Raw genomic sequence first — 22,694 nt, forward strand, 5'->3', positions numbered from 1 at the left:
CGGCTGCCCCACCCAGTTCGATAAGTGCAAATGGTTTGTGCCGATTCTGGCCGGAGCCGGGGGAGCGACGGAGCAGGCGCCGTGCTCCTGGGGCGTGGTCAAGTCCTGGGGGCGTGGCCAATGGCGTCAGGTGGCTGGCCTCGAGCTGGGGAAGGGAGGGGTCTAGTCCTTTCTTCGGACCCGATCGAGTCGTCGTTCCCTCCTCGTTCACTTAACAAATAGTTAATGGGGGCCGAGGACAAGACAGCCTGCGATCCTTACCCTCGAAAACCTCAGAGCCTGGTTGTCTGAGGGAGACAGACAAGAAATAAATAAGTAAAATACATGGTAGTTGGTGACACCGGTTAAGCAGTAGAGTGCAAGGGCGGTGCGGAGTCTTAGGAGGAGCGGCCAGAGGCTCAGGTGGTGACGTCGAGCAAACACCTGGCAGGGACGGGAGGGAGCCGCGGGGATGGTTGCGGGAGAGCCGCCCAGACAGAAGAAGGACTCGGGTTTACTCTGACGCGGTGAGAAGCCTGAAGTGTTCTAACCAGGGAAACACATACGAAAAGTGTTTTACCTTTGGAACGTGGAAAGTTGGTTGCAACAGTATTTGTAAAGGCAAGGGAAAAAAATATTGGAAAAAACGGTGACGTGCAGACCCTCTTCTGCCTCCAGGGGGGGTCCAGCCCCCCTTATCATTCACCCGGACCACCGCAGTCCCTTTCAGCCTGCCTTCCTGGCGGCTGTCCTCACCCCTCAGCGTCTGTCCTCTCCGCAGCGGCCACCAGAGGCCACCTGTGGGCAACTGAGCCAGGCCCCGCCCTCCTCTGCCCACAGCCCTCCAGGGCTCCCACCTCCCTCAGGGTGAAAGATCAAATTCTCCCCTGACCCCCAAGGCCCGGCATGACTTGCGGGGTAGGGGGGGCGCCCTCCCTATCCTTCCCTCCTCCCTATCAGCTTGTTGCTCACTCTGCTCCAGGTACACAGGCCTCCTTGCTCTTCTCCAACACGCCAGGCCCAGTCCTTCCCCAGGGCCTTTGCATGTATGGACTGCTCTTCCCCCTGGTCCTCCCATACCTGTTTCTCTTCCTCCTCTGGGTCTGCTCACACGCATCTTCATATGGCCTTGGCTACCCTATTTTAAGCTTTAACTCCCTTCTTAGTAGTCCCAACCATGGTACCTCCACCCCAATACCACTCTTTTTTTTTCTTTTTAGATTTTATTTATTTATGTTAGAGAGAAAGAGAGTGCGCATGCACATACACGCACACACACACGCGTAAGCAGGGTGGTGGGGAGGGGCAGAGGGAGAGAGAGAGGGAGAGAAGTAGACTCCCTGCTGAGCACGGAACCCGACTTCAGACTCTATCCCATGACTCGTGATCATGACCTGAGCTGAAATCGAGTCAGATGCTCAACTGACTGAGCCACCCCAATGCCACTCTTCACTTTCTAACTCAATACATCACTTACTCAAGGTTATGTTTTTCTCAGTGTATCCCCCTATCTTGAATGTCAGCTCCATGAAGGCAGGGATGGTCCCAGAAGAGGGAACAGCTCGAGCAAAGGCCCTGAGGTGGGGGAAGGACGTGCAGAGTACCAGCCTCGTCAGCTGGAGCTGAATGAGGGAGGGGGGCCGCTGGGCGGAAGTGATTAATCCAGGCAGATGGTAGCCTTGGAGGAGCCCCAATCCTCTTACCCAAAGCCCCTGAATACTTCCGCCACGCAGGTCACCTCCGGGCCTCTCCTGCTCCAGGTGGCCGTCATGCCGGGGCTGGCAGTCGAGCAGGGGATGGAGGGCTGGAGCCCGGCCCCACCGCTGTATGAGGAGTACCGCCCACCACCTCTGGATGCCATCCGCCTGCCCAGGTATGCGCTGTACCTGCTACTGGCGGCACTCCTGGTGGTGGCCGTGGCCTATGCCATTGTGGGTCATCTCATCAAGGACCTCGCCCATGACCTGGCCGGTGAGCTGCTACCCGCCACGAGCCCTGCTTGGGACAGTGCTGGGCCACTCCGGGCCGGGGGGTGGGGGGGCGGGATGCAAGGGCCTCTCGCAGCCAGGGTGGGGACAGAGGGTGGATGAGGCCCCGGGAGGCTCCTCACCAGCGTCCTACTGCAGACTGGGCCTTCGGCCCGAAGCCAGAGCAGGAAGACGCCCCTCGGGAACTGCGCTCGAGCCTGGAGGGTGAGGATCTGGAAGAGCTGGACCTGCAGCTGGCCCTGGCCTGGCGGGGTGATGAGGACCCTGGCGGGGGTGGCGATGCAGCCCCTGCAGAAGCCCCCGCCCCGGCTCCCCGCCGCCCTTCCATTGCCTTCAAGGACCCACCTGCTCGAAGCTCCTTCTGGAGGCTGGACTGAGCCGGGCCCTGCCCTCTGGCCCGGTACCTGGGTTTGAACCCCTTTGGCAGTTGTGTAGACCGGACTTGTGCACGCTGGATCCCTTGCTCCACTGATCTGCCCCATCTTGGCAGAGAATGTTCTCTTTCTTGGCTGGCAGGTTCCAGTGGTTGATCACTGGCACTTTCCACACTCCTGCTCCCCCCGTAGCCCCAGAGCCTGATTCTGCCCAACCTCCACCAAGAAGAGTTTTTCGAAGAGTAACGATGGCGGCTAACCCTTACTGAGTGCTTAGTGTGTCCCTGCTGTTGTGCTCAGTGAGCCTTTTCCACGTATTGCTTCATTTAATCCTCCCAGGCCGGGACTTTTCACCCCCATTTAACACATGGGAACATGGAGGCACAAAGCCCGGAAATGACTTGCTTGGAGCAGAGAGAACTTTTTGCAGCAAGAGGCCAGTTCCGTGACCTGCCTTCGAACGCAGAAGCCCCAAGGCGGGGTTCTGGCCCTGCTCTCCCGATTCTGCTCCAACCCCACCTCCCACCTCCTCCCCAGCTCTGCTGCTCTGCCCGCCAGATATGTTGGTTTCTGGGGGTCCTGACTTCCCAGCTAACCTGAGAACTCCCAGGGGACAGTGTTGAGGCTTCCTCCCTCCCTTCTGAGCTTGGCACAGACAGGCACACGGTAGGAGCTTCGCGGGCACCACTCGGGTGGTTGAGATGGGCTCGCTCTGAGCAGGATGGCCCCTTGCACAGTGATGATAGACCTCAGGGAGGCAGGAGGCCCCAGGGATGCATGGGTGCTCCTTAAAGATGTGTGCAGTGACGCTGGTACCCCCCCCAGCCCCCAAGGGCCCTGCAGAGCCCCCCGCCCCCCGGTCGGGGCTTCCTGCCACGTGCCTGGGCCGTGGCTGTCCAGTGGCAGCTGGGGTGAGGTGCTCCTTCTCCTGGGCAGGGCTCCCTATCTAATCAGCCAGGGACCAAGGTTGATGGACAGGAGAGCCTGCAGCCTGAGTCATCCGCTACCTGGGCGTCCCATTCTCCGGCCGTCAGGGCGTGGCTGGGTTTGGAGATGGATAGTGGGCCACGTGGCCCATCACTTCTTGTCCCTGTGCTCATCCCAGTATTGGCTGTGGGTCCCCAGGGGTCTGGGAGCCAGGATGAGGCAGTTTAAGCCAGTGGTGGGGGAGATTGGGCTCAGATCCCGGCTCCAGCTATTTCTGCGTAACCTCTGTGCTCCTGGCCTCCTTGGGCTTCTCTGAAAATGGAGATAGAAACATTTTGTGGGGTGTTCAGAGAAGGAGACACAATGATGCCTGGCAGCCCTGAGCCCAGGCCCATCTCGGCCTGGCCACTGCCGCACGGAGCCTGGGGGACCTGGAGGCTGGGTCCTGGGGTAGGGCACAGGGTGGGGGGGCTGGACTCCCCGCGTTAATTGTTATACCAGGTCCAGAGTCTGACCTCCGGGTCTGGACCAGCCCCGCCCCTAGGCCCGCCTGCCACCATATCAGGGGCTGGGCAGGGCCTCACCCAGCTAATGACTGCACGGCTGCTGGCTCTTCCACGACCATGGAGACCCTGGAGACCCTTCTCCTGCTCAGCGCCCTGCTCCTGTCACCTGCAGAGGCTCAACAGGGTAGGGCTCCAACCTGGACCTGGGGGGAAGGCGGAGGCGGAGGGGGAGGGGTCATGGGAGGGGCTCATTCATAGGCTCACCATCTCCCCATTTTTCATGATGAGGAACCGAGACCTCTGAAAGGAGGGGGCAGGCAGAGGAGGAATGGGGCCAGGACCCTCTTGGAGCCCCCCAGCCCCCACACTCCCTCTGGGCCTCTCTCCCCATCCCTGAGATGCACCCAGCCCCCTCCCCTTCTCTAGAACTGGTCTCTGACGCCCGGCCCCTTTCCAAGACCCCATTGGCTTGAGCATCCCCCAGCAGCCTTCCCCTCTTCCCTTTCGGGGGCAGGCCCCAGCCCTGCCCCATCTGTGAGTCCCACCTGCCCCACCTTCGGACAGCCTTGCAGTATCACCTGAAGCCCTGGCTGGTGGGCCTGGCTGCCGTCGTGGGATTCCTGTTTATCGTCTTCATCCTCATGCTGGTCAACCACGTCTGGTGCTCCAGTACGAGGTGGGAGCCCCTCTCCCCACTCCCCACAGCCGCTGTCCCTGTCCTCCTCCTCTCCCCAAAGTGTTGGGCACTCCTCCCGCTCCTGACTCTCTCTGGTCCTTCCCCCCTGCTCCGCCATCTCCCTGTTTCCCTGTTCCAGCTCAGACCCCCCCCCCCCAACACCTCACAGCCTCTCAGTCCGGGACAACCATGCCGCCCATCTGCCTGGCTTGGTGCAGTTCATGAGCCCCAGCCAGGGGAGACTGTGAAGGCTACCTCCTGCCCTTCACCCACTTTCACCCCTCTATCTCTATCTCTCCCGCAGAGCTGAGGACGAGGAGTCTGCATTCAAAATGGAGTCCAACCCGTATCAGGACGTGGCCCTGAGGTACTGCTCGTGTGAGCATGTGTGGGTGTGTGCGGGGTCAGGGGTTTTGTGGGAGCCCCCTCTGGGTGTGGGGAGGGATGGGTGTGCACAGATGACCCCTTTCTGCTCTTCAACTCTTCAAGCACATTCCTGCCCCGGGGCCTTTGCACATACTGTTCTCGCTGATTGGAATACCCTTTCCTGTATCTTCTGGCTGGCTCCTCCTTCAGTCCTGGCTCAGATATTTCCTCCTCACAGAAGCCCACCCTGACCACCAGCGTTCCTGACACTCTATGTCCCCCAGCTGTGCATTCTTCTTTGCACTTATCACCAGCTGAAATGATCTTAGTCATTTGCCCCTTTCTCCACGCTAGCTGGTAGCTTTCAATAGACAAGAGAACTTAGCTTTGGTCCTGGCTGTGTTCCCAGTGCTCAGCATGGGGCCTGGAGCACAGCAGGTCTGTTGAACAAGACCGTGGTGTGGGATTGTGTAGGGGTCTGTGCACGAGCATGTGATCGGGTGGGCGACTCTCCTGGACTCCCATGTTGGTAGTTTTCTCCCTGCTTTGTTCATCCCTCCATCCATCCATCTATCCATACACCCACCCATCCATCCATTCATCCATCCATCCATCCATCCGCCTACCCACACTTCACTTTCCAACCGTCTATCATTCATCCATCAATCTCCCTACCCAGTAACCCATTAATCCATTCATCTATCCACCTGTCTACACTGCCATCCATCCAACCATTTATACTCCCATCCATTGATCTGTCATTCTCTTTTTCCTCCTGTTCCCTCACTCATCTTCCCATTCATTTATTCATCTCTCCATGAAGCTATCCATTCACCTAACCACTTATCTGCCCATCATCTATCCAACCATCCATCCATTCATTCCCTTACCCACCCATCTACCTTCTCACCCACCCATCCATCCACCCACCCATTTCCCCCACTCATCAGCCCAGTGATCTATCTACCCATCCACCCATCTACACTCCTATCCAGCCATCCATTGACCCATCATTCTTTCCTTCTTCTAATTAATCTATTCACCTACTACACTACCTATTCATCCATCCATGCAAGCTTCTATTCACTTCTCTACTTATCTACCTATTCATCCATCCTCCCATCCATCCATCCATCATCCATCCATCCATTCTCCATCCACCTGTCCATCCATGGGATGGTCGAGTCTTAGTGTCTGCCTTTGTGAAATGGAAATAGCAAGGCTTCCTCATGAGGACTGTCTGAGACTTCAACAAAGGTGTAGAACCCCTGGCACAGGTATGTGTCAGTTAAATGAGACTGTTTCTCACTGTGGTCTGGGCCCTTTGTATCCCTACAGTGAAGAAGGCAAGAGGGAGAGGAAAGGGGAGATAAAGGACAAGAAGGGCAAGAAGGCTGAGAAGGAAGGAGAGAGAAACTTGGGGCTGGAGCTGGAGGAGAAAGAGGAGTCCAGCGGTGATGGGAAAGTCATGAACACAGCCATGTGAAGACTCGACACCGACTTCCTCCAGGCAGCCGCCCCGAGATGCCCCTTTCACATCGTGTAAGCGATGATCTGGACATGAAGCCACCGTAATAACTGCATGTAGAGCTGCGAATACCGAATGAAGAGGGGTGGGACTTGCCCTGCCCCCCAGGGGGGGCTCTGTGTGCTGCGTGCGTGCGCTTTATGCACCCCCCCTTCCTGACTTGACTGCCTAGTGATTCTTCTTGCACTGGGAGTGCGTTCTTCGTTGTGGAGAAACCCCCAAGCCCTCACCATCTCATGGCTCCACCTACTTCTACCCACCGCCTGATTTCTTTTCCCTCTCCCTGATATCTGTTGGCCAGAACCTCCCCTCCCCCCCACTCAGCCTGGGGACCAACGTGGGGCAGGGGTTGCCTTTTGGAGACCTGCATTAAAGAATTGATAAGAGCCCTTCAGAAGGGCTCCTGTTGTCTCTTGGGACGCAGTTTCCCCCTGGGGGAGGCAGCTTTTGGGGTTGGGGTCAGGTCTGGTAGAGCAGGCTGCACCGTGCCCAGATGTCCTGGGCACACTCAGCCCTCTCCCTGCAATCTTGATTTTGCTGCCCTGAGCCTTGGACTTTGAGCCCCGAGAGTGCCGTATCCTGGGAAATCCTTGCTACCCCACCCCTCGTCTAGGCTCACATGACTCCATTCCCGGGGAACTGTGTCGGGGAGGCTGTGTGCCCCCGGGGCTCTGCGCCCCCCTGGGAAGGAACAAGTACATTCTCCTCCCAGTTTCCAGCCACTCCTTTCACCTCATTTTCTCTGGGCCCTGGACCTTGCCCTGGATATTAACCATTTCTTAATAAGGACCTTGATAAAGGCTGGCATTCGGGCTGGGTTCTGGGGCGGGTCGCTGGGGTTGTTGGTAGGATGTAACCCCCAAGGCTGCTAGAACACTTCCAGGATCGTCCACCAGGGGGTGGAGAAAACATAAATAAATAAAAGCAAGGTACTACATGCCCTCATGGATGCTCCCAGGGAGCACCCAGCATCTCAATCCTCAGTCTCCATCAGTACACAAGTAGTCCCATTTTCCAGCTGAAAATACTGAGGCGTAGAAAGAAAGATGGCCACTGGCCAGGTCTCGAGGGTTGCTCTTGGCAGAGCTGGGATGAAGCCCAGGCTGCCCAAACGATCAGGGAGTTTGTAGGCCCCGGCTAAGGTCAGATTTGGAGGTTAATGTCCTAGGACGGGAGAGGCTTGGAGCGCCGGGTGTCCGTTGCTGGCTGTGGTTCCTAGCTGGGAGCACGGTGTCCCTCCGGAATGCTGTGTGGACCCCGGGGAGGTAGTCCCTCATCTGCAACCCGAGGACAAGAGTTAGGAAGCTTGAAGCAGGTGCTGGGCCTTAAGAACCATTGCAAGGCCTGACGCATAGTAGGTGCTCAGGAAACGCGTTCCCCACCTTTCCTGAGCCTCTCCCATGGCTCTGGCTGTGGGGAGTGAGGGGGCCAGGGTGGGCCTCTGGGAGACAGGGTGCTGGGATGCCTGGGACGCCGGACCCCTCCCCAGCATACCCAGAATCCAGGGAAGGGGGCCCCACCCCCCTACTTCCTGCGGCACCGGCCACACCCTGCCCTGGGGTGTCCGGGGCGGGCCGCTTCCTCCTCTAATGGGGTGGCACCCTGGGCCCCGCTGGAAAGAAGCCAGGACAGACGGACAAGGATGGACAGATTCTGGATGACTGCTGGCCCAGTCTCCCTTCTGGCATCTCTGGTCCCGCGGCCGGTTCAGGCCCAACCCTGTAAGGCCTCGGCAGGGAGAGGGGGTGGGAAGGGAGCCCCCAGCTGGTGGCCCAGCCGCTGACCCCGCCCCACCCTGCCCGCAGTGGCCCAGAGGAAGCCGTGGCTGGTGGGGCTCGGGGCCGTACTGGCCACCCTCTTCCTCATCTTCGTCCTCATCATGGTCTACGCCATCTGGTGCAGCCAGCCCCGTGACAGGTAGGCCCCCCTCCTGTGTGAGTCCCTCCCCTGCTGAACTGGGGGCTCAGAGCCCCTTCCCTCCACTCTCCTCTCTGAGCCTCGGAGGAGGCAGGGCCAGGGGGCAATTCTTTGATTCAGAACTGATGGGGCCTCATACAACCTCACTGACTTCCCTCCGGACTCCCTACCTGAAAAACGAGGTGGCTTCCCTGAGACCCCATCGCTCATATGTGTTTCAGATGGGATCCCTGAAGTCCTTATCACCTCCCCTCAAGCCTCACGCATTTATCCCTCCCTCCGTCCGTCCGTCCATTCCTCTGTGTGTCCATCCCACTGTCTGCGCCTCTGTCCACCTCCCCCCCGACCCCGTCTGCATGTCCATCTGTTCATCCGTCCACCCATCCACTCATTCACCGAGCCACCCATCACTCGATCCATCTCCCCTTCTCTCTGCCTGTTCCCTCACACACAGTTCTGAGACCCGGGAAGCCAGGAAGGCCAGATGTGAAGAGTCGGGTTCGGGCTCCCGGAGCTCACGCATGAGCTCCCCGCACTTCCTTCTTGTTCAAACAGGGCAGGTGTCCTAACCTGTCTGAGCCTCAGCACGGCCTCCGCACAATGGGAACGATGAGAGTGCAGGACTCAGAGGTTCTGGGTGAATCGCAAGAGGCCTGGACAGTGTAACTCCTTATTAAGTGAGGTTTTCTGGACCCTTCTTGTCTCCACAGCAAGAAAGAGAAGGAAGAGGGGACCGTGAGAGAGGAGGAGAAAGAAGCAGAGGGCAACGGGGGGCTGGAGCTGGAGGAGAAAGAGGGGCCTCCAGACCACGCAAGAGTGGCAAGCTCCTCTGAGTGAAGTCTTCCCACCTGCCTCCTCCCCCCTTCCCAGCCTGGCCCCCTCCAGGCAGGCCTCCCAGGGACGCCAGCGCCTGCTCTGCACGCTACAAGCAGAGACCTGGTCCTGGGGCCAGCGAAATTATTCCATGTGGGGTTCAGGTGAAGTGTCCCTGAATGAGGAGCGCTCAGGCCCCACCCCAAGTCCCCCGCTTTGCATTTACCTGGGCATTTATACACCCTCTTCCCAAGCACCCCCTTCCCCTTTGAGCCAGGAAGAGGTCCGGTGGGGGGAAACCGTGCAAAGGCCCTGCGGTGTTTTCCGGGCCCCAGAGCAGGTCCAGCCCTCCGCGGTCTTGCTTTTGTTTTGTTGCTCCTGGGCCTGAACTTTGGGGGGGGGGGCAGCACGTGGCCGTTTCCTGGGAGCTGAGGGCCCTCCCACCGCGCGCTGGTTTTCTCGTCACTGTCTGCTAGCTGTGCTTGGGTGCGGGTGCTGAGGGTGGGAGGAGACCGCGTCCTCACCCCCTCTTCCCGTGCTGCGCTCCCGCGGGCGGCTGCACATCGCTGTGTGGCCCTAAGCATGTAACTTAACCTCTCTGTGCCTAAGTGTCTTGTCCTGTAAAAGGGGGAGGACAGTAACTTGATCCTTTCTAAGTTGTCATGAGGATTAAATGAAATACTGTCCACGAAAATCCCAAGCACACAACCCCCGGAACCCAAAAGGTGTCTAGTAAATGTCAGCTTTTTGTTATGCTGAAATGGTGTGGGAGACCCCCCCCACCCCGAGACCTGGAGGATCTAGGAGGGCACAGGGTGCGTGTTCAGACTGCATCTCTGGCGCCCCCGCGTCCTCTGCCTCTGGTCCGGGGGTTCGGATGAGGGGTCCGGAGGGTCCGGGCGGGAGGCGGCACTGCGGTCGCGGGGGGGGGGGGGAGGGGAGAAGGGCGGGGCTGTGTGACTCCTCCCTTTCCGCGGGGCGAGACTTCTCCCCCAGGGGCGTCTGGAAATTGTGGGGGGCGTTTTGTGGCTGTCACAAGCCTGCCCCCCTTTCAGGGCATTGAGTTGGGGGCCCAGGGATGGCAAACAGCTTGCAGTGTTGGGACGGCCCCCCAAAGCCAAGAACTGCATCACTTCAGGGGCCAATGTCTAAAAAACACGGAGGCTTTCCTTGAGATCGAGGGCCAGATTGCTCCCCACCCCGACCAGCTGAGCCCCGACCTCCTGTCTGAGGACGCCAACCCAGGCTGAGCCCCCCGACGCTGACTGACCCCCTACCCCGGCTGAGCCCCCCAGCCCTGGTGAAGCCCCACAGCCCTGACTGACGCCCCAACCCCAGCCGAGGCCCCCACCCCTGGTTGAGCCCCTTAGCCCTGACTGACCCCTAACCCTGACTGAACCCCTCAACCGTAGCTGAATTCCCGACCCCTGGTTGAACCCCCATCCACCTGAGCCCTTACCCGATGAGCCCCCAACCCTGCCTGAGCCCCCACAACAGGCTGAACTTTCACCCCGCAGAAGAAGCTCCTGCTAGCGCCCCCTTTCCCGCTGCGGGAAGGGGCTGGACGGTGGGGGTTGCGGCGCAGGTGGTTGGGGGCCCCTCCCCCCAAGACCCGGCTTCTGGATCCAGATCCTCGTCCCGTCCACAAGGGGGCGCCAGAACCGCGCTACTGAGGGCAGAAGCACCCAGCCCCGTTGGGGATGGGGCGTGGGAAGGGAACGTGCGGGATCTGGGGGGCCTAGGACCCCATCCCCCGACGACTGTCGTCTGTTCCTGTCTGGGCGGCGGCGTGGGGCAGTGCATCTGTGTGTAGCGTAGGGCACTGTGCCTGGGTCCCTCTGAGTGTCTTGTCTCTCTGTGCCTCGGTGTCCCCATCAGTAAAAAGGGATATAATCGTCCCTCCTGGGTGGGTCTGTTGCAGTTTGGAAGGAGCCTGTGCAGCAGAGAGCTTTGCTTGCCCATCTTGGGGTTCCTTGGAGGTCTCTGGGGGACTTGAAATGGGGGGAGGATGATGGGCCAGGACTCACAGATCCCAGCCCCCCCCAAGAAAGGGAAGTGACTGCCCCTCACATGGGCGATGCTCCTGTGCTGTAAGCCTCCCTCCTCTCTGACCCCAGCGTCTGAGAAGCCCCCGTGGCTGCCGGGGTTGGGGGAAGAACTGGACAGGACCACTGCCAGGCCTGACTGATCAGGGCTGCGGTGGGAGGGATTGGGGGCTGGGAGCTGGGAGGGTGAACGGGGGCTTTGCCCAGGCAGGTGGGGAAGGCCTCCGGGACCAGAGGTTGTTAGAATGAAGTCAGGTCCTGCCGTCCTCTGCCCACAGCCCTCCAGGGCTCCCACCTCCCTGGGGTAAAAGCCCAGGTCCTCCCCGAGGCCCACAAGACCCTGCAGGACCTGTCCCATCCCCTCCTCCCCTGGTCCCTTATTCTGCTCCAATCACACGGGCCTCCTGGCTGTTCATCCAACATGCCAGGCAGGGTCCTACCCCAGGGCCTTTGCACAGACTGTGCCTGCTGCCTGAAACACTCATCTGTCAGATTTCCAGGAGGTTGTTTCCCTCATTCTATTCGTCTCTGTTTAAGTGTTACCTCATGTGAGACCCACTCTCCTATCCCTTACTTTGCCTTATTTCTTTGGCACTTACCTCCTCTGATATATATTTTACTTATTTTTATTGTTTACCATGCATCTTCCCAACTTGGAACTGTAAGGGCTATGAAGGCAGGTTATTTTGGGCATTTTGTTCCCTGCTGTGTCCCCAGTACTTGGTACTCAGCAGATGCTCAGGAAATCTTTGCTGAATGAATGGGAGTTTGCCAGGTGGAAAAAGAGGGAAAGCATTCTGTACATTTATGGAGCACTGACTGCGTGCCAGGTTCTGTCCTTGGGAGCCCGGGGGTGGGAGGGGGAGGCAGAATTTCCTGGCACAGAGCAGGTGTTCCATAGATGCCCATGGAGTTTGTTGATTGAAGACCCTGGGGAGATCTGAGGCTGGTCGGGGAGGAAGCTAGACTGGGGAAAGGTGGGCCGGCCTTCTGGAGGAAGAGGATGTCCTTGTGGGAGCTGAAGGGTCTGCGTAGAGTGGGGAGGCAGTGATGAGCAGCAGAATAGCAGGAGCCAAGGTTCAGGGGTGTGAAATGGCCCCTCGTAGGAGCGGGGGACCACTGGAGCACCAGGGGCATTGCAGGAAGGACCTGGACCCAGAGCTCACCAAAGTCAGTGTGTAAAGCAGGTCCCTCCCGTGGGCTCTGTGGACACAGACATGGGGCCAGATCGCTCTGGGGGGCGCCCTGGGTGCCGTGGGGGGCTGCGCAGCACCCCTGGCCCCAGCCCTCAACACCAGGAGCATCCCTGTCAGCAAACATCCCCGGGCACTGTGGAGGGCCCCTGGGGGCCACTGGATGGACACAAAGGTCTCAGCCCCTTCCCTTCACTCTGGCACCCAACAACCCACACAGCACAGAAAGGAGGACCCAGGACAGTCAGTGAGAGTCGAAGCATAGCTTGTTTAATTTTTATACATTTTTTCTTCCTTCTTTTGTCTTTTTTTTTTTGCTTTTTATTGAATCTTTTATGGAACCCCCCTTGTTTCATTTTTTTTTCTTTTTTTTCTTTTTTTTTTTTTTTTTTTGCATAGGGAAACAAACAAACAAAATAGTAACAGCCAGAGTCACTTTCTGTAAATGGTACTTAGGTAGGCGCGTCTGCAAAAACCGAAATGACTGCGTAATATACAAGGTTATGACCAGAGTATGCTGTGAGGGGGGGCAGGCGGGCAAGCCGGGCAAGGGAGGAGTCCGGCTGGTCTGCCAGGCGTCCCCCCAGTCCCCGTCCCGGAGGGGAAGGGGGCGGCGGGCAGCAGACCCAGCCCGGACCTTCTCCTGACCTGGGTCACGAGCATGGGGTGTGTGTGCATGGGGTGTGTGTGTGTGTGTGTGAGATCCGGTGTGTGGCAAGCAGGAAGCGAGAGACAGAGTAAACTATCCTGGTAATATCAGTAAAATACAAAATGGGGGGGGAACCTCAAAAAATATCTTGGAGGGAAAAGAATGAAAACGAAGAGCAACACCACCAAAAAGTTTTTCAAAGAGCGAAAGGAAGGAAAGAAAAGGAAAAAGAAAGGAAACTCAGTCAGGTGGGTCTCTGTCCTTCCTCCCTGCGCTATGCGCTCTGTCCCTCAGACTGTCTTGTCTTCCCCCATGTGGGGTCCTGGGGGTGGGAGGGCAGGAAGCTGGGGGCAGAGGCCAGGACCCCCGAATTTGAAGGGACTTTGGTTTTGGAGGCCTGGCTGGGACCCAAGATGGGAGGATGGGGTGTTGATGCATTTGGGGAGTAGATTTTGGGGGTTCCCACGGGAGGGGGCTGGGACAGCTCCCGTCCCCTTCCCGGGGGTCCCCTTCTAGCCAGGAGGTGTGACTGGAGGGCTGTGGGGAGGGCAGTAGCTCGGGGGTGCGTGACTTCCTTCCTGTCCGGCCCTGACTCCTGTTGGATCCCACCTCCTCTTTCCTGAGGCCTGGGGGGGCCCCTGGGGAACAGGGGAGGAGAACCCCAAAGCCACACCAGCAGACATGTGAGGCACTGCTTGGGAAAGTCTTGTTTTGGTATCGCTGGCAACAAGTCCCACTGGTACGGCTTGGGGTCTGGCTCCCTGCCCCGCCTGGGGGGTGGGGGTGGGGGCCAGCGCGGGGCGGGCGGACGGGGGAGGCCGGGTCAGTTCAGAGGTGGGACACTCTCACGCGTCCAGAGGGGCAGGAACGGGGAAAGTCGGGGGCGTGCGGAGGAAGCTGGCTGTGAGGATGGCTCTCCGGTACCTCTCCACCAACACCCTCCGCGAAGAAAAGTAGAAACCGGGGTCTCAGGGAATCCAGGTCAAAACAAAAAGTAGCCACCGTATAACCTGTATTACGAGGAAAAACTCCAAAATTATATATATTTATACATACATGTGTGTGTGTGTATAGTACACCCTACACCGGAGGTCAAAGTACCGTGGGAGAAGCCAGAGTGGGGACAGGGTCCTCGGGCCGCAGCGCGCACGGGGCGGGAGCTGCTCCCAGCCCAGGCTCCCGCCTGCCCGGCTGCCGGCCCTGCGGACAGACAGAGGGTCCCGGAGCAGAGACGGGGACGTGTGGGGCTGAGGCTGGAATTGTCTGCTGCTTGGGGGGTGCAGACACCCCCCACGTCTCCTTCGGGGTTCCTCTTGGGTCTGATTGTCTAGCTCAGGGCGGGGGGCGGGGGTCTGGGTTCAGAACTCGGCAGGAGCCTGGGTGGCGGACCCAGGCCTGGGGGCCCCCTGACCCCCTTCTCCTCAGACAGGGCCGGGTCTTCCCGCCCCTCCGCACCTCCTTTTCCACCCTGGTCAGGATCCCATGCTCTCGTCCCAGAGAGGCGTGAGGACAACTTGCATATATCTGGGAGGCCTCTCTGTTCTGTTCCACAGCACGGCTGGACCCCAGGGTCAGGTGGGGGGCCTCCCATGGGTGGTGGGGGGCAGCAGGCGTGGGAGGGGATGGGGTTTGAGAACATGTTAGTCTCACACATGTAAAAAACAACACAGCGCCCTGTGCGCCCTGCCCTGTGCCTGGAGCACCAACCCGAACTGCAGAGCTGGGGAAGGGGGGAAGCGGTCTGGGTCCCGGTGTTTCTGCCTTATTCTGCCTGTGGCCTTTCCTGGGGGGGGCGGGGGGGGACACACAGGCCCAGGACGGCACCACCTACTCAGCGGGGCACACAGCTAGGGGCAGGCTGCAGAGGGACAACGTGGTCCCCATGAAGCCCTTGGGGAGGGGTCCCGGGCGGGACGCTCCCCCCTTCCCCGGGTGTCTGCTCCCCAATTCTGGGGGGAAGAGAATAAAACCCAGAAATCTGCCGCATGAAACGTGACACGCAGGGCCTTGAGCTCTCGGACCAAAGGACAGTTCTTAGGGGCGGCCGCTGAGAGCGGGACCTGGCCCCCGGGACTTGCGGAGGCGTCTTTTTAAAAGAAGACATGGGATGAGTGTGTGATGGTGGATGGAAGCCAGGCTGCCCACGGGGCCCCTCCCTGCTCTGGGGGGCGACCATCTGCCCGCCGTGTCCCCACAGGAGATGCGTGGGGGGCAGGAGCTGGATGGACCCAGCCCTCGGACACCCCACTAACCGGCTGCTACTGTCTCAGCTTTGGTCGAGTAAAAAGCAAAGGAAATTGGAAGAAAAAAAAAAACCAACAACAACAAAGAACGGAAAAAACAGAAAGGAAGCAAAAGATAAGAGGACGGACGTGAAATCAAGGACAAGACAACAGGTCGGGCAGCCACCAGACGGAGGCCCGTGCCCAGGGGCCAAACCCTGCGCCCGCGGGCCCCTGGCTGGGCCTGCGGTGGCTGAGCTAGGTCTATAGGGACAGACAGACAGATATTGCATATATTGGGTTTGGCTTCTGTTTTCTGTTTGTTTCATCCCAGATAACCGCCCCCCCCCAGTCACAGCTGGAAGACAGAAGTGGGTGCTGGGGGCAGGGAGGGGGCAGGAGGGGAGTGCCGCCCCAGGCCGGTCTCCAAGGAGGGGGGGGGGGTGCCCGGCGAGTCCTTTGGCAAGAAGGAAGGGGGGGTCTGGGGAAAGGAGGGGAGCCTGGGGGGCGGCAATGTGACCCTGAGCCGGGGGGACGCCAGCCTGCAGGAAAGGTGGCATGGGGGAGTCTGGCTGGAGGCAGGATGGCCACCCCGTGGGGCCAGGGCTCACCCCTGAGGTCTGTCCGCTGCTGTGGGCGGGGGCCTCGGAAGGGACTCCTCTGGAGCCCAGGGGTGGGGCTGGGGATGGCAGAGCACCAGGGCGCACCCCCACTGCAGCAGAGCTGTGGACAGAGCTGGGGGTGGGGGGCAGACCATGGGCGACTGTTCTGTGGATTGCTTTTCTAAGCGTGGGATTTTCCTTTTTTTTTTTAATTCTTATTTTTTTTTTTACAAATAGAAATACATCCCTCTTCAATTTTTATTTTTTATTTCATGTCATTGTTTTGTCTTTTTGTTTTTTTTTTTAACTACACGAGCAGTGCATGCAGCTATCTGTGTGCGCTGATATTGTTTAAAGGTAATACTTATTTTCGGAAGGCAAGGCACATCATGTGGTAGAAAATTTCGTGCAAATTAGGAAACATGGAGTTTTTTTAAGGTTTTTTTTTTGTATCTTTTTTTTTTTTTTTAAAGAGGAGGGGGTAGTGTCAGAGGGCTGGGGGAGGGCTGGGGGAGGGAGATAGAGCCAGGGATAATTTGCCATGCAGTATCAGCCACGGCGAGCTGACATCAGGAGCCAGGTCACAGGAATCCCCGACTAAGCACCATGCAAAGTTAGGTAGCTGGGGGCCGCCAGGTGCCCCTCCCCTACCCCGCCTACCCGCACCCTAAGGTTCCCGGCTGAGAAGCTTCCGGATACCCCAACTGCACGACCCATCCCCTCCTGCCCTCCCGGAGAGTGGCCCATGCTTTGGTCCCCAACAGCCACCCAGTGGAGGGGGCCCTGGGGACAGACGGACGGACCAAGGGTTCTTGAATGCCTCTGGACAATGGGAGGGGGGGTTGGTGGGGAAGGGTCTTTCTCTTATGGTTGAGTTTGCCAAGCCCCTTGGGCTGGTTTGGGAGGAAAGTCCAGTTTCTGGGGAGGTGGGAGGAGGCTGGCCAGGCCTGGGGTACCGGGAGAGGGCCAGGAGGGCCAGGCTGGGAGCAGATGAGGCAGAGGCCCAGCCCAGGGTGATGGCTTTGGCCCAGGCCAGGGGGTGGGGGGGTCTTGGTGGGGAAGGTTTCCCCAGGGCCAGGCATGGAGGAGGCCGGCTGGGACTCAGATGGATGGGATGGGAGGGGATCCCCCCTCCCAGGCCCCCCACCCAAGATGGCCATCCTGGGGTGGGGGTGGGGATGGGGCCAGGGAGCCGGGGTTGGGGGGCACCCGGTGTCCCCAGCTTAGTGTTTTTGGAGCGGCTCAACGGAAAACGTTTAGCAGATGGGAGGTCCCCCACATGGCCACAGGGGACCCCCCCAGGCGCTGACCCCACCCTCCCCCAGCCAGAACCCCCCAACCCCATCCAGGCTTGTACGGACTGCGGTTGCCCGGCCTTCTTTCCTTGTGGGGGCCCAGCTGTGATGCACCTGCCCGGCTGTGCCCCACTTCGGCGGGGGAAGATGAAAGTGCAAACCGTGGTCCCCCTTTGGGCTGGGAGGCAGCAGGGAGGGGGTGTCGCTCCAGGATGTAAGGCACTAGCAGAGGAGGCGCGGGGGGGCCTGCTGGCTTCCCCAGACCCCACCCCGTGCCCGAGCGCAGCAGGGCTTGAGGATGCCCAGCTCTGCCCCTTGGGCCAACTGTGGGGGGGGTCCCATCTCTCCAGCTCTGAGGGGAGCACAGCAATGAGGGTCAGCGACTGGAGGTGGCCGGGCTGGGGGAGGGAATGGAAGGGGCCCGCGGCCACTTCCCATTCCAGCTGGACAAAGGGGGGCGGGTGGTGGGAATCAGGCACTTAAACCACTCGCTCTCACCTCCCACCTCCGTGGGCTAAGCGGGGGGGGTCCTCCCCTCCCAGGGCTCGGGTGGATGGAGGCTCCGGACAGGGTGTCCCCTCCTGGGGAGCTCTGAGTCTCTCCACTCCCCCCAGCCCCTTCCTCGGAAAGTGCATTTCTTACAGTGTGTGCAACGTGGGTCCCTCCCCTGGGGGGTGTGGAGCAGGGCCAGCGGGGTGCGGGGTGGGGTGGCCTCCTATGCCGCGGGGTGGAGCTGGGGGTCAATTGCATAGAGACTTCTCCTCCCAAACAGGGCAGGCATGGGGCTGCAAGACCAAGTCCCGAGCAAGCCCGGCCGAGCGCGCACGCACACTGTGGGGCAGGCAGAGGTCCCACGGCAGCAGGACGCTCCTGACAAAGTTTCTGCCACGCATCCCAGTCCCCTGGTGACACCCAGGGTCTCCCCACAACCCTCTTCTGCCCTTGTCGCTTCCCTGCCCACCTGGGCCTCCACTGCCCGCCGCTGGGGTCCTTGCCGGCCCCCCTCTCCCCCCAGCGTCCCCACAGCGCCCGCCTCCCCACTCGGCAGACACGGTGGCGGAGGCCTGGCTGACATCCCGGCAGTGGGGACACGGGGAGAGGTGGCCTTGCCGGGTGTCCCGCCCCATGGGGCCTGGGCAGGGGCACCGGGCCGCGCTCACCTGGTCCTGGGCGGAGGCGGGGAGCGGGCGCCTGCCCTTGGAGCCCAGCAGCCGGAGATGAGTCCCTGCGGAGGGCGCCCTGCGCAGGCTGCGTGTGAGCGGCGGCGGGGCCTGGCCCTCCGGTCGGGCGCGGCGTCCCGAGAGTTCTCAGGGGCTGCGGTCTTTACCTTTTGTCTTCTCGGATGGGTGGGTTTATTTTTATGGTGTTTTTTTCTGTTTGTCTTTTTTTTTTTGCCTTTTTTTTCTTTTTGCTTGTTTCCCTCCTGTGTATGTGTGTCTGTTCTGTCTTTTCAGCCAGGCTGGGAGTCGGCGGGGTGTTCTCGCTCGCTCTAACTTTCCACTGAAAACGTGGGCCGGGGGCCGACAGTGCGGCCCCCTGGGATTCCCGCGACGAAGGAGCAGGGCGTGGGAAGAAATCTTTCTTATCCCAGATACCAGGACTGGGTGCCCGACAGGGACACACGGAGAGAGGAGAGAGAGAGAGAGAGAGAGAAACGGGGGTCAGGCTCCACCATCGACCGCACTGGCCACCACCCGCACCCGCCTCCTCGGGGCCCCCGTCCCCCGGCCCCAGACGTGTCATAACCTGCTAGGGGACCCTGCACAAGGCTGCTGGATGAAACGCAGGGTGCCCGGGGACAAGTGACTTCTGGAAAACCACAGGGAAACCCGTACGCCGTGCCACTTCTGGTATATACTTATACTGAGACAATTTTTTCAAACTTATTTTTACCTCTTGTTTATCTGGACTTTAAATCTATCTGAGCATCCTGGAGCTTTTGTTTACAACCAGATCTCTGCTCCTCGGTGCTCTGAGTCTACAAAGACGGAGAGGATGTGGCTCCGCCCCGGGCTTCCCTCCACACGCGGAGTCGCTATGAAGTGCCACCTTGTCCAAGCACGGCGACTAGGGCTGTTTGCTTTCGTTTTTTAAACAAACGTTTTCCCATTTAAGGATCCTCCCCTGATTCCCCATGAAGGAGGGACTATGCCCCCCACCACCCTGTTTCAAAACGAAGAAAGTATGGGCTCAGAGAAGTCAAGGAATTTGCCTAAGTCCACCGGCGCAGGGGGCCAGAGTGGAATTCCAACTCGGGCCTGCCTGGTTCCAGCCCTTGCTTGGCCCCTGCCCAGGTCTGACCTCTAACCTGTCCCTTGAGGGGTCACAAGCTCCACTTCCCATGGGGGGACTGGGGCTCAGGCTGAGGGACAGCTCCAGCCTGGGTCTCCGCAGGGAAGCCGCCGTACACGCCCTTTCCCTGGAGATGCGTCCGATCCACCTGCGTGGGGCCGGCCTGGGGACACCCCCTGACTGAGGCTGGAGCAGCGCTGTCCCTCACCCCTGCTGTAAATCAATTGTGCCCCTCCAACCAGGCTGCCCCGTGGGCCATCCCAATGAACTGGCGCCCTGGCTCCCAGCCCCCCACCTCCAGCCAAGTTCAAGTTCATCTTGGCCATTACCTCATGTCTGGTTTCTGTTGGCAACCAGACAGACTCTGGGCGTGACCCTCCCCCATGGTGGCCTCCCCTCGGCCCTTCCTCTTTCCTCCCTCCCAGGCCTCTGGCCCCAGCAACTTAACATCCTCCCCTTCGGCTGAGGGGGAGACTGCCGGGGGTGCCGGGGTGGGGGCGGGCGGTGAGGTCCCGGCTCTGGACTCCCCCTGGCCTGGCTGGAGCCATCAGTGTGCCTCTGGCATGTGGCTTAGCCCCTCTGGACCTTGACTTACTCATCTGCTGGATGGGTGTCACGTGTTTCTGGGCAGAAAGGATCCTGGTGTAAAATGCTCGGGCAGGGGGGGGAGTTCCATCACATCAGAGAGGGAGCAGAGGTGTATGGGCCCATGGAGCCCCACTCTGGGGACCAAAGTGATGGATGGCTCAGGACTGGGGGGGATTGATGGGGGAGATGAAGAAGGTAGGTAACTGACCAGGGGGAGATCAGTTGACTTGACCAGGGGGGAGGGGCACTGCTGGGGGAGGGGATGCTGACGGGGGAGAGGATATTGGCTGGGGGAGGGGCACTGATGTGGCGGAGAGGAAGACAGAAGATGGAAGGGTGTGAGGAGGGGAAGAAGCTGCTGTCGGCTGGGGGGGTGGAACTGGGGGGCCAGAGGAAAGCAAATCTCCCAGGAATAACGAAGGGGGAAGGCAGAAGTGCTGATCGGGTGAGACGCGAGAGGCCGCTAAGCTCTGAGCCCTTCGGATGGGGGCTCCAGGAGGGGGGGAGCAGCGAGGGGGCGCCTGACCCACTAGGGAACTGGGGCCCGCGGTCCCGCTGACACAGCGCTGCCAGGGGCTCCCCCAGAGCGGCCCTCCCTATTCACCCAGATTGGGGCCTCACCTCTCCCACAGCGCAGGCCCCCTTGGGAGCCTCTCACCAACCTGGCATCTCCCTTCCACGTCCCACGTCCCCCAGCAACACCAGCCCCAGAAAGCTCTTTCTCATCCCCAGATCTGGCTGTGCCCCTCCCCCCCTCACTCAAAACCCTTCCATGGCTCCCCATGGCCCCCAGGACAAAGCCCACATTCCACTGTTCGTCCAGCATCTCCAGCCTCTGTCAGTGCCGAGCCCCCTGCCTGGGCACCCCTGCCCTGCTCCTCTGCTGGCCAGCCTTTGTACCAGCCCCAGCCCCTTCCTACCCAGGCAGGGGGCTGGGGGCCCCCTCCCCAAGGTTCCTCCACACCAGCTGGGGCCCACTGGAAGAGGGGGCCATGAGAAGCATGTAGAACCAGAGTATGCCCTGGCCTGCCTCGGTTTCCTTCCTCTTCCAGGATGTCTGCTGGGGAGAGGGACCCCCATGTAGAGGTTGATAATGCAGAGGTGAGGCAGGGGGCTGGGGGCCTGGAGAAGAGTTAAGCAGGCAAGGCCTCCTACTGGTCACTGCGTATTACCTTCGGTTTCTGAAGCAGTTAGGACATTCCCAGCCTCCCCCTGCGGTGGGATATGGGGTGGGGGCAGGAGAGGAAATGCAAGGCTGCAGAGCACTGGGGAGTGGGAGTGTCCATGCTGGGACTGACAGAGGGTGGCCACAGGGTACCCAAAACCCAAAGAAGGGAGTCCTGGAGTTTCCCCAGCTTGCTGGGGTACCCTGACCAAGCGATTCCTGTCTGGATCCCGGCTGGAGCTTTGCAAGGCAGAACGCTTAGTATTGGGGGTTTGCAAGGGTATGTGGGGCAGTCTCTGCCTTTGGGTGCCCTTTCTAGATAAAACTGGTCCCTGAAGGAACGCTCCCTGGGAGGTGTGTGAGGCCAGAAGACGAGAGGGAGGTTCAGAGTGGGTAAAGCAGAGCCAGGTGTGAGCCCTGGCCTCCTGGCCCCAGCACTCACTGCCGAGGCCCGGGCAGGGAGGGAGGGCAACGGCCTCCCCGTGGCCCCTGCGAGCCAACAGCAACCAGGTCTGCCCAGGAGGGTCCCCAGCTGATTCTGGTCTTAGCTGAGGACGAGGGGGACGCAGCCACCTCTCCAGCTCCTCCTCAATCCCTGCCCATGCCCTGCTGCAGGAAACCCTCCCCCAGCTACTGGAGGGACCACATGTGGCCCCGGGTCCCACAAATGCCCATGCTCTGTGACTCTGGCAATCTGGAGATGCTGGGGAGCCCCGGGCTGCTCTCTCTGCACATCTGGGCCCTGGAGGCCCTGCACTGCCTGGCACTGCCCTCGGGCTGTTTGACATCCTATAACCCCCTCCCCAAGGCATACTGGGGAGCGAGGGCTCCAGGCTCCAGCCCCCACCTGCCAACACACTCCCAGCCAGCATGCGGCACAGACTCAGACCCCAACCCTGCTTGGGAAGCTGAGAGCCACGAGTCTTAGTTCTGGACCCATCGGGGCTCTGCCCTCCACTGCTGCTCAGCCTCAGGCAACTCGCTCCTCCTCTCTGAGCCTCCTGGTCTGGTCCCCGGCCCTTCCCCCTCTCCCGGCCCTGGTGCACCCTCGGCCCGGCCCGCAGTTATGCCGACTCCGCCTCCGCGGCTCCCCTCTCCACATCTCGGACTGCAGCCTGGGGTGGGGGTGCACGGGCTCTGCTGGGAGGCCCCACCCCCGGCCATGGGCTGCCTCCGTTTCCCCAGCTGCCGCTGGAGTCCTAGAGTCCACGGCCACCCTCTGTCTCCCTTTTTCGTGCTCCCTCTGGCCAGCAGCATGGAAGGGGACAAAGGCTGGGGGTCGCAAGCTTGGGCTGACGTGCTGTGTGATCCTGGGCAAATCCCCTCGCCTCTGCGGGCCTCAGTCTTCCCATCTGTACAAATGGGCCTGGGGTGGTAACAGCCCCGGCCTCGCAGCAGCTCTGTCGTGAGTGTCTCCCGCTGGGAAGCGGCAAGCGGGGTCGGGGGCCGTACCCCGTCCCCGGGCACGGGCTCGAGGCCCTGGAAGGGTACGGGAAGCTGGCCCCCTGCCACGCACAGTGGCCACCGTGCAGGGGTGCAGCTGGAGGGATGGCATGGGACCAGCAGGCC

General features: G+C 60.3%; 4 protein-coding genes across 10 annotated transcripts in view; 3 read left to right on the forward strand and 1 right to left on the reverse strand.

The window, feature by feature from the left end:
* Positions 1–3,096, forward strand: SMIM44 (small integral membrane protein 44). Of its 2 annotated transcripts, XM_078057521.1 has the most exons (3): positions 1–327; positions 1,713–1,950; positions 2,106–3,096. In XM_078057521.1, exons 1-3 carry the CDS (start codon positions 325–327, stop codon positions 2,342–2,344), a joined length of 480 nt encoding a protein of 159 aa, XP_077913647.1. In that variant the 5' UTR covers positions 1–324; the 3' UTR covers positions 2,345–3,096. The 2 variants fall into 2 exon arrangements, with proteins under 2 accessions (XP_077913647.1, XP_077913644.1); XM_078057518.1 differs by lacking the exon at positions 1–327 and having other exon boundaries at positions 1,544–1,950.
* A 670-nt stretch (positions 3,097–3,766) lies between these two features.
* On the forward strand, positions 3,767–6,842 carry LOC118550769 (small integral membrane protein 24-like). The gene is made up of 4 exons (XM_036116102.2): positions 3,767–3,958; positions 4,339–4,450; positions 4,755–4,817; positions 6,155–6,842. The coding sequence occupies exons 1-4, from the start codon at positions 3,892–3,894 to the stop codon at positions 6,300–6,302; spliced, it is 390 nt and encodes a 129-aa protein (XP_035971995.2). The 5' UTR covers positions 3,767–3,891; the 3' UTR covers positions 6,303–6,842.
* Positions 6,843–7,909: 1,067 nt separating this feature from the next.
* LOC118550770 (small integral membrane protein 24-like) lies at positions 7,910–9,768 on the forward strand. Its single transcript, XM_036116107.2, has 3 exons — positions 7,910–8,065; positions 8,150–8,261; positions 8,972–9,768. The coding sequence occupies exons 1-3, from the start codon at positions 7,987–7,989 to the stop codon at positions 9,096–9,098; spliced, it is 318 nt and encodes a 105-aa protein (XP_035972000.1). The 5' UTR covers positions 7,910–7,986; the 3' UTR covers positions 9,099–9,768.
* A 2,792-nt stretch (positions 9,769–12,560) lies between these two features.
* The window catches only part of NFIC (nuclear factor I C), a 69,120-nt gene continuing 58,986 nt past the window's right edge, over positions 12,561–22,694 (reverse strand). For 5 of the 6 annotated variants that reach the window (XM_036116096.2, XM_078057532.1, XM_036116095.2 and 2 more), the window contains one exon: positions 12,561–18,680. In XM_036116096.2, the coding sequence (XP_035971989.1) occupies positions 18,663–18,680 (18 nt within the window). In that variant the 3' untranslated portion in view covers positions 12,561–18,662. The remainder of the gene's footprint in view (positions 18,681–22,694) is intronic. The other variant, XR_013442223.1, reaches the window with a different exon arrangement.

The sequence above is a fragment of the Halichoerus grypus genome, chromosome 1, assembly GCF_964656455.1.
Source record: "Halichoerus grypus chromosome 1, mHalGry1.hap1.1, whole genome shotgun sequence".
NCBI lineage: Eukaryota > Metazoa > Chordata > Mammalia > Carnivora > Phocidae > Halichoerus > Halichoerus grypus.

Bases quoted from the DNA above. Each gene is read 5' to 3' on its own strand.
- SMIM44 (XM_078057518.1), top strand. From the start codon at position 1,650: ATGGTAGCCTTGGAGGAGCCCCAATCCTCTTACCCAAAGCCCCTGAAT. The intron at 1,951-2,105 runs GTGAGCTGCTAC...GTCCTACTGCAG, and splicing joins CCTCGCCCATGACCTGGCCG to ACTGGGCCTTCGGCCCGAAG.
- LOC118550769 (XM_036116102.2), top strand. From the start codon at position 3,892: ATGGAGACCCTGGAGACCCTTCTCCTGCTCAGCGCCCTGCTCCTGTCA. The intron at 3,959-4,338 runs GTAGGGCTCCAA...ACCTTCGGACAG, and splicing joins ACCTGCAGAGGCTCAACAGG to CCTTGCAGTATCACCTGAAG. The intron at 4,451-4,754 runs GTGGGAGCCCCT...TCTCTCCCGCAG, and splicing joins GTCTGGTGCTCCAGTACGAG to AGCTGAGGACGAGGAGTCTG.
- LOC118550770 (XM_036116107.2), top strand. From the start codon at position 7,987: ATGGACAGATTCTGGATGACTGCTGGCCCAGTCTCCCTTCTGGCATCT. The intron at 8,066-8,149 runs GTAAGGCCTCGG...CCCTGCCCGCAG, and splicing joins GCCGGTTCAGGCCCAACCCT to TGGCCCAGAGGAAGCCGTGG. The intron at 8,262-8,971 runs GTAGGCCCCCCT...TTGTCTCCACAG, and splicing joins TGCAGCCAGCCCCGTGACAG to CAAGAAAGAGAAGGAAGAGG.